Source organism: Thalia democratica, chromosome 1 (assembly GCF_965202585.1).
Source record: "Thalia democratica chromosome 1, ktThaDemo2.hap1.1, whole genome shotgun sequence".
In the NCBI taxonomy this organism is placed as follows: domain Eukaryota; kingdom Metazoa; phylum Chordata; class Thaliacea; order Salpida; family Salpidae; genus Thalia; species Thalia democratica.
Genome location: NC_139165.1, coordinates 93,540,504 through 93,553,220, shown reverse-complemented (window position 1 = coordinate 93,553,220; position 12,717 = coordinate 93,540,504). Strand labels below are relative to the sequence as shown.

Here is a 12,717-nt window from a genome sequence, read left to right as displayed (position 1 = left end):
TAGACAAGATGTTAAAAGGTATCAAAAAAGTGTATAAAGTGTATAAAAGGTGTACACTTTGATAAACGAAAGGTTGTTCGTGCACCAGGTCCTAGAACCAAATACTTTAGCCATTTTTTTCGGTAAATAAACTATTAAATATATATATAAGAATTGCAAAGCTTATGTTATAGTATTACAACTTAAAACATTAATTTCAACTAATTAAAAGATTATTTTCACCCTAATTTAAATGAGTATAGACTGTTCAATTGTTTAAGCAATTGACTTTTAAACAAAAAAAAACTTTGTATTAAAAATGCTTTATACAATTTGAAAACGACTAGAACAACATTAACAACAATAACAAATTGTTTTAAGTTTTTTACATTTAGATAAATAATTAGTCAACATGACGAAACAGCAAACTAGTTGTTAGAACGACTACTGCCAATGAAGTCTATCTAGATAATTGTAAAATTGAGCAACTCACCGTAATCATCTAATCTATACAATCCATTGACATTTTGCGTTTTGCAATCTGTAAACTTCATGCAGTAGTGATTAAAACAACTTTCACCTTTCCAATCGTCTCATGTCGTTATAATATATCGAGAAGGACACGTTAATTTAATAGCATTATCTAAGCGTTGCATTAATAATAAAATGTATTGATTGTTAAAAACATATATTGCTTCTAATTTTGTCCTCCCCGAAATTTTGTTTATTTATAATAACGAAAAAAAAGTAACATTAATTGTTTTCCAATTTTGATTAGACCAAACTTTTACATCAAGGCAATTGTCTAAGGGTAACTCTTTTTTCATGAGGCGGACCTTTGGTCTTTGCAGTTATCAAAGACTAGATGGTACGACCAAAATTTATTAACTTTAAACCTAAAAATTTAAAAATAATTTCAAACTGATATTTATACTTTAACTTGTTTATAGGAAAAAAAATGGCGAATTGTGGTAATTTCTGGAAAATAATGTTTTAAAATTTTAAAACTTTTGATTTGAGTTAATTTAAGAGTACTTTCTAATACTAAAATTACATTTAGTTGTTTTTAATAATATTTGTACATCACAAAAACAAAAACCATACTAACTATGTAGGTAAGTTATTATTTGTTTCAATACATTACAATTCTAAACAATTCTAAATATTTTTTAAAACTCTAGTATTAACTTCAAGTATTAAATTTTCAGTGGAGTATTTAGTTGTGGTAGTCATAAGTAAAAAAACAACACCAGACCTTCATAAATACTTAAACAGCTGCAATTTTACTCAGTCAATTAGTTGTATATATAATTATTAATGTAGTTATAAAGATGTTGTTTCTTACAAAATCTTTGTAATCATTTAATTTTTCAATAATTTGGTTAGCTTAAAATTTAGCTTGGTTCAACATTTTAAGATCACTAAAGAAAAACTTTGTAAATGTAGTCTAAAACTGTTGCAATATTTCAACCAAAAAATTTAGAGATATTCAAGAAAAAACTAAAAGTTTAGATGTTTCCTTAAGTATTTAAAAACTGTTTCAAATGATTTTTATTAAACTTAATTCTTAAAATTTTTGTTATTATCGTAAAACTTTTACGGTATAAGTATCTGACAATATTATAGCTTTATTTCGTAGGGTATGACTATTGTTTGAGTTTTTGTTTTTTATGCATTTTAAATAAGGATTAGATGAATAAGATTTTAATCATCTACATTTAGTATTTAAGTACTTATTTATGAGCAAATCATTACTTAATTAGTTAAAGACGAAAATAATTTTTTTCTCGTTAAAAAAATTGAAAACGTTTTTTTAGAACTTCATTAACAACATGGTTTATTTATTAAAATCACGTAAAGACTGTTGGTTTTTAAAAATTAAGAAACTTTGTTTTAAAAACTAACAACTAGTTTAAACTATCTATTAAAAAAGTCGAAAAAAATAACAAATAAAAAGAAGACGAGTATATATAAAACATGTTTATTATAAAAGAAACAACTACTTACAAAAAATTATAAGACTTAAAGAAAGTAATCATTCAACACAATAGAACTGACAATAGAAGGACTGTAGCTGACACACAATTCAAACCATCAGCATTCAATTTTTAGTCTCATTTGAAGCATTCAACATTTCTCAGCGTCAGGAGTACTTTTGGCACTATGATATTTCTATTATGCACTATGAGAAACTTGATATTTCTCTAGAATTTTTCTCAGTTTTAGAATATCAGCAAAGTCAACAGGTTTTTGAGTAGTTTCATAAATCTCCCCGCTTACATCTTTGCGGACCAGCTGTTTCTTAAAAGTAAACATTTCCTGCTCATAGTAAACTTTAGGTAAAAATTTCAGGTATAACTTCACGTATCTTTTATACATGCTGGGAATTTCGTATTCGAGAGCTTCATGGTTGGCTCGATCTTCACGCATCATTTCACCCCGTTTCGCGTATTCAAATCCTTTTCCATGGAGATAGGACTTTTCCCTTTGTTTGAGACACTTGCGGCCTGAAGATTTGATGAGATCATCAAATTTTTGCAAACCAACTTCTCTTCCAAACTTGAGAATGCACAAATTTTTGAGGTAGTTATTTAATTTTTCATTGTGCTCAACTGGTTTTTTGATCAAACCACTAAACTTTTGCAAACCGATTTCTCTTCCAAACTTGAGAATGCACAAGTTTTTTAAATAACTATCTAATTCTCCACTCTTCATAACTGAATTTGTCACCTCGCTGATATTTGCCAATGTCCTTCTTTTAATGGAATAATTAATGCACTGCTTAGTGTGAACCTTATGTAAAAACTAGAGAAACTGAAAGATAAAAGTATACCATTACAATATTTGCTATTTCATTCGAAATTACTCTTACAAGATTATGGTGCGAAACACCTTTTAAATATAGTTTAAATAGCAAAACGATTAAGATTAGATTGTCTTATTTTATGTTTGATATTCAACTTCGATCAGACATTGTATATGTATATGTTTGTATATTTAGTTTGTATAGACTCAGAACCTGGACGTTACTAATAATTCAAATAGTATGAACTAATAACTAAGTATCTTAAAATTATTTTTAATTTTTTTATATACACTAAAATTTCAAAATGTTTGAGTAAGTATTAAAAGTTGTAGATTAAACTGTTGACAATCTAGAAATTTTTTAAAACAAATGTTAAGAATTTACTTTGAAGAACTTTTCTTAAAACAATAAAACGAACAGTTTAAATTTTTTTTTATTTAAATTATAAGTAAATAATAGTTGTGTATAGCTTGAGTTTAAGTTTGATTAGGAAGTTTAATTTTGGTTATGAAATAACTAACTATTTAAGATTGGTTTTTTGAGCTTAACATAGTACCAACATCTAAATGATTAAACTATTTGTACAAATTATAAATTAAACATTTTAATTAAACTTGTTTAAAACCACTAGGTCTTTCACATTACTGTTTTTATTTTTTACTTAGTTTTAAATCATACTTTTAAAACTTGTGAGTAGAATTCTATAACAAGTCCAAGATTTTCTAAGATTATAAATAAATCAAACTGTATTATATTAAGCTTATTAACATGATTTTATAATCTTTAAAGTTTAAATTGTATTGTAAGTTTGAAAATTAGTTTAATATTAGTGACGATCTTTTTTGTATTTATCATATTATTTTTATTTAATTTTATAAAAACCTACCAAATCTAAAATAGCTAAAATCTAAAAATCATGAGTTATTTAATTAAAAACTATAGTCGTACACAGGGGTCGCTAAACTGCGGTCCGCAGGTCAAACATGGCTTATATAGCCAAAATATGCGGCCCGCGAGTTACATTTCAGTCAAAAAACTAATTTTAAATACAACAAGAAAAATTTTTTGCAGTAAAAACTTGAAACTAGCCTCTTTATTGATTATTTGGTCATTTCTAGTGCTCTATTTTTCCTTATAAAAAAAATTAATTGAAATATTTCGTTTGAAGTTACTGTTTTTACATAAAATTTTATTTTTTGCGACTTGTTTATGCAAATTATTAATATTTGTTTATTTTAAAACAATCTTTTTACAATATCAGTTATAAACCCGCATTAGAAACTACATAAGTTAATGCTAACTAAAATAAAATCGGAAACGAAAAACAGTTTAGCAATAGTTGTTACAATTTTAGTATTTAATAATCCTTATTATAACTTTGATTTTGTCGTAATTGAACAAAAACTTGGCTAGCGTAACAAAAAACAAAATTGAAACTAAGCTTTATAGAAAAAAATCGTTTAATCTTTTAACCATTCATAACATTTGAGAAAGCTTATAGATATTTACAATTAAATTGATCTTTTATTAATGGTATAGTTGTTTTAAGAAGTCTTAAATTTGAACTTTTTTTAGGTTTTTGTAACAAATACAATAATATAAGTATCAAGTAAAACTAAATTTAGAACTAATAAAACGAAAAAAAATTAATTGCTTCAATAGTTTAAATTGAAACATTTTGACTATTTTTAATGATTGTGTTGAAAAATTAAGTTGTACTAGAATAAGTCAGTGAAATCTTATGCCATTTAAATTTTTAAACATTATTTGTATTTATCTAAGTAAATAAAATAAATAAAAGACCTTAGTTAGTGTTTAAAAACGTTGCAAAATATTTTAAATTTCTACTTAGTTTTTGAATATTCGTAACTATGATGTAATACTTCATTATTATAGCTTTTAAATGTTAATATCTTAAAAGTTTTTTAAAAGCAAAAAATAAATACGTAGCAATTAAGCTAAAAGTTAAAAAAAAAATTTTATCGAGACTAGACATGTTTTGGTTTATTTTTTAATTAAAAGTCTGGTCCTACGTGATTTCCTTTGTTGTGATTAAACCACTCAATTTATAACACCTACGTTTAAAATTTTTTTATATAAACCTTCTGTTATCTTTTATATTATCTGATATTTATATTTATTTATCAACTGAAACAATTATGAAGTTCTGTTTAATTGTGGCTCTTTCTTTTGCTTTTGTAGCAACTACAATGTCTAAAGCTGGTTTGTTTGATTACAATTAACGGTTTGAAACTTTTTTTACTACTAATAAGGATACGACTATAATTTTAGTATCTAGAATTATATATCTATTGTGATAATTAAGTGTTTAGTAAGAACTAAATTTCTGATTACGTTGCTATTATTAATTAAGCTTTAATTCTTGTATTAATAAATTTAAATAATATTTGTTTTACAGTTAAGTCTATGGATAGCGCTGATGGTAAGGAAGTTTTAATAGTTTATGTAAAACTAAACAAAAAATATTTAAAAAAAATTTTTAGCTTTTTATTAATAAAACTACGAAAAAAATTAAACAATGTACATAAAATATTTTTTTTTTAATATATTTGTTTCAACTTACAGTTTTCAAACAAATTTTTAATAGAGTTAAAAATGTCTTATAAAAAAAAAACAAGTTTTAAACTGCGAAGATACTTATTTTATACACATTTATAAATTAAACTGGTTATAAAAATTGTATTAAAAGTATAAAAACGTCGATAAAACACTTGTTATTTACCAAAAGTATTATTTTTTAGTAAGAGTTTACGTAAGAGTAAATAAATAAAGCATTTAAAACTAAACATTATTTAAAGTTGCAAAAATGATGGCAAACAATTTAATCAAAGACGGAAACACAAAAGAAAACAAAGACTGTTAGTTTTTAAAAATTCAAGCACTGTTTATATTTTAAAACATGTTTAAATTCAAAAAAACTGTTATTTGAAACCTAGAAAAAATAGACAAGTTTTACAAGATGATAATTTAATCTTAGCATCAAAAAACTTAGAAGTACTTAATGAACTTAATATATTAAATCAGTTAAAACAGCTTATTAGTATTGTCTATTTTTATTTTTGCCAAATATTTTGTTTTTAAACTTTATCCAGTAACGATTTCAAAACTGAACAGTTTTATTTGGAATTATTCACCACGCTATCAGAGGAGTAGCTGGAGTCGCTCATCACGCAATCGGTGCTGTTAGAGGAATCGGTCATGCCATACTTGGAGATGTAGAAAGTAAGCGATTTTATAAAAACAAATCTCAAGTTGAAGCATTATTGATAAAATATTTTTTTTATAACTTAAGATGTTTTATTACCATAGCTTATATGTAGAAATTACACTTACAATAAAATGAAAGTTTTGCTTTAGTAAATTATTAAAAAAAGGTTAGATTCTAATTCGAAGTGTATAATTTAAGACACAAAAATAAGACATTTGTTTTAGAATCATGTTCCATTTCAAAATGTAGTTATCACTTTTTCCCTAAAGAGCTAATATACTCTTTTTACTTATAAAATAGACGTAAAATGCTTGTTCAACTTTAAATTATGTAAAAGTTTGTTAGCAATAAAATAAAATCACGTTTAAAACAGGCAATAAGTTAGCTAAAGAAATGACAGATGAACTTCTTAAACAGGCAAATATTGAAGACAACAAAGAAAACAGAGACTGTAAGTATTTAACATACTTTGTCCAATTATATAGTTATTGAATTTTTACGAATAAAAAATATATTTATTAAAAGTTTAGTAACAAAGTTGTTTTAAGTTTAGTCTATTTCTTGACTAATTATTTATAAATTAGTTATCTTTGGAATTATTCACCACGCTATCAGAGGAGTAGCTGGAGTTGCTCATCACGCAATTGGTGCTGTTAGAGGAATCGGTCATGCCATACTCGGTGATGAAGAACAAAAAGATTGTAAGTTATACAATAATTTCTAGTTATTATTAGTTAATCCTAAGTATTTTTGCTCAACATATCTACTTTTAGTCCAAAAAATAAAGTTTTGGTTTACATATAATTATTTTTGATTATCTGTTTGAAATAAATATATTTTCTAGTCGCTCAACTTTTGGCTAAACAAATGGTAGAGGACATTCTCAAAGCTAAAGACAGCAAAGCTAAAAACGATTGTAAGTTTTTAAAACTATATATTAAGTTTTACTGCGATAATCAACTTAAATAAAATGATAGGCATATATATTTTTTTTTCGTGTTTAAGTATTTGAAAACTACTGTAAGTAAAGCATTCGGTAGCTAAATAAACTTCCATTTAAAATGAAGTCAACATTTATTAGACTGTGATAAGTTTATTCTCTGATGTTTAATTGATTTAAAGCTTAAATTAGTAATATACAAAAGTACAAAAAAATATTCGAGATTTCAAAAGTGTTATTATTACTTAGTAATTATGGTCTGTTAGTTGCATGTTTTATTATAAATTATTTATAAACTTTACTTTATTTTCTAAATTCAGTCATCTTCGGAATCATTCATCATGCTATCAGAGGAGTAGCTGGAGTTGCTCATCACGCAATTGGTGCTGTTAGAGGACTCGGTCATGCCATACTTGGTGATGAAGAAAGTAAGTTAAGCAAGAAGAATTTTGTAGTTACTAAAACCCTTAAATTAATATCAAATATAACTAAGTAAAAAATGAGATGCTTCTAATTAGTTTTCATTAATAATTTTTTGAAGATATTTGTGGATAGAAATTAAAGTCTTTAGATAAGTTTAACAAAATTAAATATTTTATTTAAATTGTTGTCTATACTAGTTTAAACAATTAATAGCACAAACTTGATATTTTACAATAAGATTAAGTTATTTAAAAAGGTAAAACAATTATTAACTTCATTCAATAAATTAAAGTTTAATACTTTTTTAAATTTATTCATAAGCACCTTATTACTATAAAATTCATATAAAAAACAAACATATTATTTTTATAATAAGTTGAGTTAAAGTGACATTTGTTATACAATTTAAAACAGTTAATGACATGGCAAACAAAGTTATGGACGAGCTTGTAAAAGATGGACTTGAAGTAAATGACAACAACAGAGACTGTGAGTTATTAACAATGTAACTATATAAGTTTTTTTTGGTTTTACCTAAAATTAACCTGATCAATTTGTTTTACGGGTACTACTTCAACGCTTTTTTTTCAATATCAATTATGTCTTTACTATAAGTATAAAGTTTGAAACTTCTTTTTAATTTGAAACAGCCAAAACCAACAAACTGTATAAAATACAAAATTTAGAGTAGGAATAAACAACTCCTAAAGTACGAGGGCATTAATAATATTTTTTTTCACGAAAAAGTCTTTATTAGATTACGAGTTTTATCCTTGTACAAGTCAAAAATAGTCTTAAAATTTTTAAAATAGTTTACCCAATAGAATAACAGTTTAATGGTCTTTTAATAACCCCATTTATGGAAATAAAAGTAGTACGAAAGTTTTAAAACAAAGTCTTAGCAAACAGCTCAATTTAAAACACTTTGCACTGGTCATTTCAAACTTTGGAAGTTTGTGGCAATTCTGATATTTTGTTGGCGATCCGGGTTGTACGTTGTAATCCTATAACTTAGTATTAAAAAAAGTTAAACAGTACACTATTTTATTTTTTTTTTCTTTAAATATTTTTTTATTATTTATTTCGAAAAAATAGTTTATTTTTTTTACAAAAATATGCTACTTTTAAATTCAGTCATCTTCGGAATCATTCACCACGCTATTAGAGGAGTAGCTGGAGTTGCTCATCACGCAATCGGTGCTGTTAGAGGACTCGGTCATGCCATACTTGGAGATGAAGAACAAAAAGATTGTTAGTTTAAAAACTATTATAGAACCACTCAAGTTACAACATTTATCTAAACAACTCTTTATTGTGCATTTTGAATAATTTTAAATGTGCTATATACTCGATAGCTTTACGATAGTGAAAATTTTCACCAAACTTGGTCATGAACAACAAAAAGACAGTACACTAAGAAATATGTTAACACTTTTTTTAAACTAAAAAAAAATCTTTGAAAATAGCTTTCTAACTTTATTTTTTGAGTTATTTACACTTTCGTAGAACTAATTACCTTAATATACTAAATTTTCAACACTTGTGAAAAATTGAAATCTTTTGATCGATCGCATTTTCTAATAGCGAAAATATTTTGAAACTTTTAGTACTTTGTTTTGCTATCATTTAATGATAAGTGTTTTAACATAAGTAATCTTTAATTATCTGATAGTGACTTTGACTTCGTAGGCCGCGATACAAACTCAAGTTTCACAAAAAAGTTGCATCAAACCGCCTTAATAGTTAGACTGTAAGCCTCACGAGATTCAATAAGAACAAAACTTCGGTATCAGTCTACTGACAGCTTGTAGTGTTATGGTCTAAGCCAGGCTTTCCCAAAGTGGGCCACTGCAGAAACTTAGGTTGCCATAAGCAGCAAAGGGGCCAAAGAGGTCAGAGCAGTTAAAGGGCCACAGGAGGGCCATGAGATCATAATTTAAAGGTTACACTAGATATTCTTGAGTTGATAAAAATGGAAAAAAAAAGCTCTTAATCGTTTTTAATGGTAAGTTTGAAACTTTTTTGGGATTATTTCAGGTAATTTAGGAGTTAAAGAAGAAGAGCTACAAGAAAAAAGTTTTAGGAATTTTTATTAGCAGTTTGTTAGAAATCTTATCGAAGGGAACCATAATTTTTTTAAAATTCTATAAAGGGACCTTTAAAAAAGATTGGAAAACTCTGGACTAGGTGGTTAGAAGAAATCAAAATGTTAAATTTAATCTTCTTTAACTTTTTCTCAGTTTCAAATGTTTATATGAAGATTAACTTTTTTTAATACTATCACTCGCATTGTACATAAAATAAAATTGAAACTTTTCAATCAAGCTTACGGACTCGGACACCCTCACTACCTTCATAGCTTATACGGTGACAACAACAACAATGGCGGTTTGTTATTATAATTACAAAAATATCGTGTATAGTGTTTCTTAATTTTTTTGAATGCTAAAATAATAATATGTATAAATATTTAGACTAGGTTTTCATTTCACCGAGTGAAATGGTTTGTTTATGCGTTTAAGTTAGTATTTTTTGTACTTTTTATAAAATATAATTACTACAGTTTTGAAACGTAAAAAATATTAGCGACAGAAGTAATTCAGTGTTTAAATGTAAATTAACAAAAATATATCTACTTATGATCAGATTTACACTTAGTTTTGTATTTACCATGTCAAGTAGTTCTATTTATACATTTAATTTACTTTTTTTATTTATAATTAGATTACTATTATGGATACGGATATGGACACCCTTATTACCATCATCATTACTATGGTGACAACAACAACAATGATGGTTTGTTTTTATAATTATAAATTTATTTTTTGATATAATATAATTATTCTTTTTAAAATTGATTTTATTTATTAAAATGCGTATACATTTAATTTACAACGTTTTAACTTTGATATATTTACTACATTATTCTAAAGTAGAAGTTATTAAAACAGCAAACATTAAAAATCCTAATGTTAATTAACAAAAATATATCAATTTTTTATCATTTGAATGCGTTTGAACTAGTTTTTTTTTTTGTTTTGTATAACATATATTTAATACAATATTTAAAGTAGAAAGTATTAGCGACAGAAAACATTTAGAACTTGAACATAATTCAAAAAATCATTTCATTTATAATCAGATTACTACTATGGATACGGATATCACCACGGTTACCACCACGGGTATTATCACCATGGTTACTATGGTGACGTAAGCAACGGTTAGTATTTTATTTGAAGTATTTTTCCGGCGTTCAGCGTACTTTTCAATTAATAAATATACAGCTTAAATGTTTTTTTTAATTTGCTAAAAACTGCATTGGGTTCTCAACTTCTTAATTAGTGACTAATAGTGTTTCGTTATTGCATATGTTAGTACTTTTTTGATTAAAAATAGTCAAAAAACTGTAACTATATTATCTGCGGTCTGCCGCGGAAGAATTTTTTCTATACAGTGTTTAGAAAACAGTCTATAGTTTATAGTTATTTATTTAAGAGCTGTTGTGCCATTAAGTAATAAGCCATTATGTAAGGCAGCCGGATTCTACCCTTAAGTCTGTAGCGTATTTATTATTATTAACTTTAGTGAGTTTTTTGTTGAATACTAATAGTTGTACGCTATTTAAAGTATTACAAATTATAATTTTCATGATTTAAATAGACATTGTATAGCATTATGAACTTTTATTTACTTTATTCAAAGTTTATTTCTTACAAAAATCTATAAATTTTGTTACAATTTAAACAAGTATTTGAGTTAAAAAACTTTTGAAATAAAAAACTAAGCTGTTTAGAAATTACAATATTTAGATTAACTTCAACTTACTTAATAACTTTATTCTACACAGATCAAGCTTAAACTCATTCCAAGCACTTATGTAAGTTCATTTAACTATAGCCAAGTGTTTTCATTTTAATTTAAAGTTTTTATGTAAAGCTTTTAAATACTACTAATTAAAACTACTATTTATAAGTTTTAATCTTTCTTAAAACAACATGCAAAAATCAATGAAAATAAAACAGACTGAAAAACTAAGTACTACAGCAGTATCCAATGCATATTTTTATTATTTTTCTAAATTTTTATTATTTTACAGATAAAACTGGATTACAATAACTACCTAGTACCGAACAATATTTATGAATAAGTATAATAAACTGATTTTATTGTCGTATTTTTTATTAATAAACTACAACTTGCATTAAAATCATTTGTTTTTTTAACCTGCATAAAGATAAAAATATTTACTATTTTCGAAATAAGGTATAAAAGTATTTTTAGTTAAAAGAAAACGAGTTTTAGCGGTGTTTTACTAGCATGTTTAGCTTAAAAATTAATGTGTATCTGATGGTATAAATAGAAAGGGGATATAAAAAGCATAACTAATGTGTATCTGATGGTATAAATATAAAGGGGATAGAAAAAGATAAAATTAAAACAAATTTACAAATTAACATTAAATAAAATAAAGTTCATGAAATAATAATCTTGCCGAGGAACAAAAATGAAGAGGAGTTATAACTTATAACTTTTTGCTTGTTTTTCAAAAAGAAGTTAACCGTAACTTCGTTTTACTTTTAGTTTAAAGACCAAGAAAGATTAATGCATGTTTAAGAATAAAATAATGCATATATTTAATTATCTGTAACTCATATACTCTTTTATATTTTGTAAAAAGTATGGTTGTAAAAATAAACACTTTTATTATTAATATTTCAATTAATAACAGTACTTAATATATTAAAAAGATTTCTCTAGTATTAGTCAATCAATTAAAAAACTATGAAATCCTTAAGATCATTTCTATTTTTATTGTGTAGCTGTATAGTTTTAATAAAAATACTGATATAATAACGTACTAATATAAAGTATACTTATAAAAAATTTATGCTGTCAACAGACTCACAAATAAATGTTAGAAACAAATAACAAAAAACATAGTCAAACGGTCTTTAAAAAATATATACAAGTTGTGTAAATTAAAGTATACTGAGTAAAAGTTTTATTATTTCCCAGTCATTAAATTTTAGAAGCAGTTATTTTGAGCTAAAAAATTCTTTATTTAAAGTAAATATAATATTATTTTTCGATTGATTCTTTTTATTTTCGCTAATGACTTTGCTTATCATGTTTTATAAAATAATTTCAACAACAACAACTTGTATCAAACTACACAAGAGTTTAGAAAGATAGTTGTGCATTAAAGCTAATGTGTCACAAATAAAATAGAAAAATTCTATTAAATTTAAAATATTTGTTCGTTTGTAAAAATTAAAAAGTGGAACAAAAGTTTTTAAACTTTTTAGTTGAAATAAATTTACAGATTTTATAAAC

At 25.0% G+C, this 12,717-nt stretch overlaps 1 protein-coding gene across 1 annotated transcript; it reads left to right on the top strand.

Moving 5' to 3' along the window:
- Positions 1-4,927: 4,927 nt before the first annotated feature.
- Positions 4,928-11,577, top strand: LOC145845099 (uncharacterized). The gene is made up of 15 exons (XM_082952525.1): positions 4,928-5,008; positions 5,205-5,228; positions 5,605-5,664; positions 5,921-6,028; positions 6,388-6,465; positions 6,599-6,715; positions 6,859-6,930; positions 7,275-7,382; positions 7,792-7,866; positions 8,512-8,628; positions 9,703-9,765; positions 10,102-10,176; positions 10,523-10,603; positions 11,231-11,260; positions 11,480-11,577. The coding sequence occupies exons 1-14, from the start codon at positions 4,945-4,947 to the stop codon at positions 11,239-11,241; spliced, it is 1,053 nt and encodes a 350-aa protein (XP_082808651.1). The 5' UTR covers positions 4,928-4,944; the 3' UTR covers positions 11,242-11,260; positions 11,480-11,577.
- The last annotated feature ends 1,140 nt before the right edge of the window (positions 11,578-12,717 follow it).

Excerpts from the sequence above, each read along its gene's own strand:
- LOC145845099 (XM_082952525.1), top strand. The coding sequence starts at position 4,945 with ATGAAGTTCTGTTTAATTGTGGCTCTTTCTTTTGCTTTTGTAGCAACT. Across the intron at positions 6,029-6,387 it reads CATACTTGGAGATGTAGAAA|GCAATAAGTTAGCTAAAGAA; the intron begins GTAAGCGATTTT and ends CGTTTAAAACAG. Across the intron at positions 7,383-7,791 it reads CATACTTGGTGATGAAGAAA|TTAATGACATGGCAAACAAA; the intron begins GTAAGTTAAGCA and ends AATTTAAAACAG.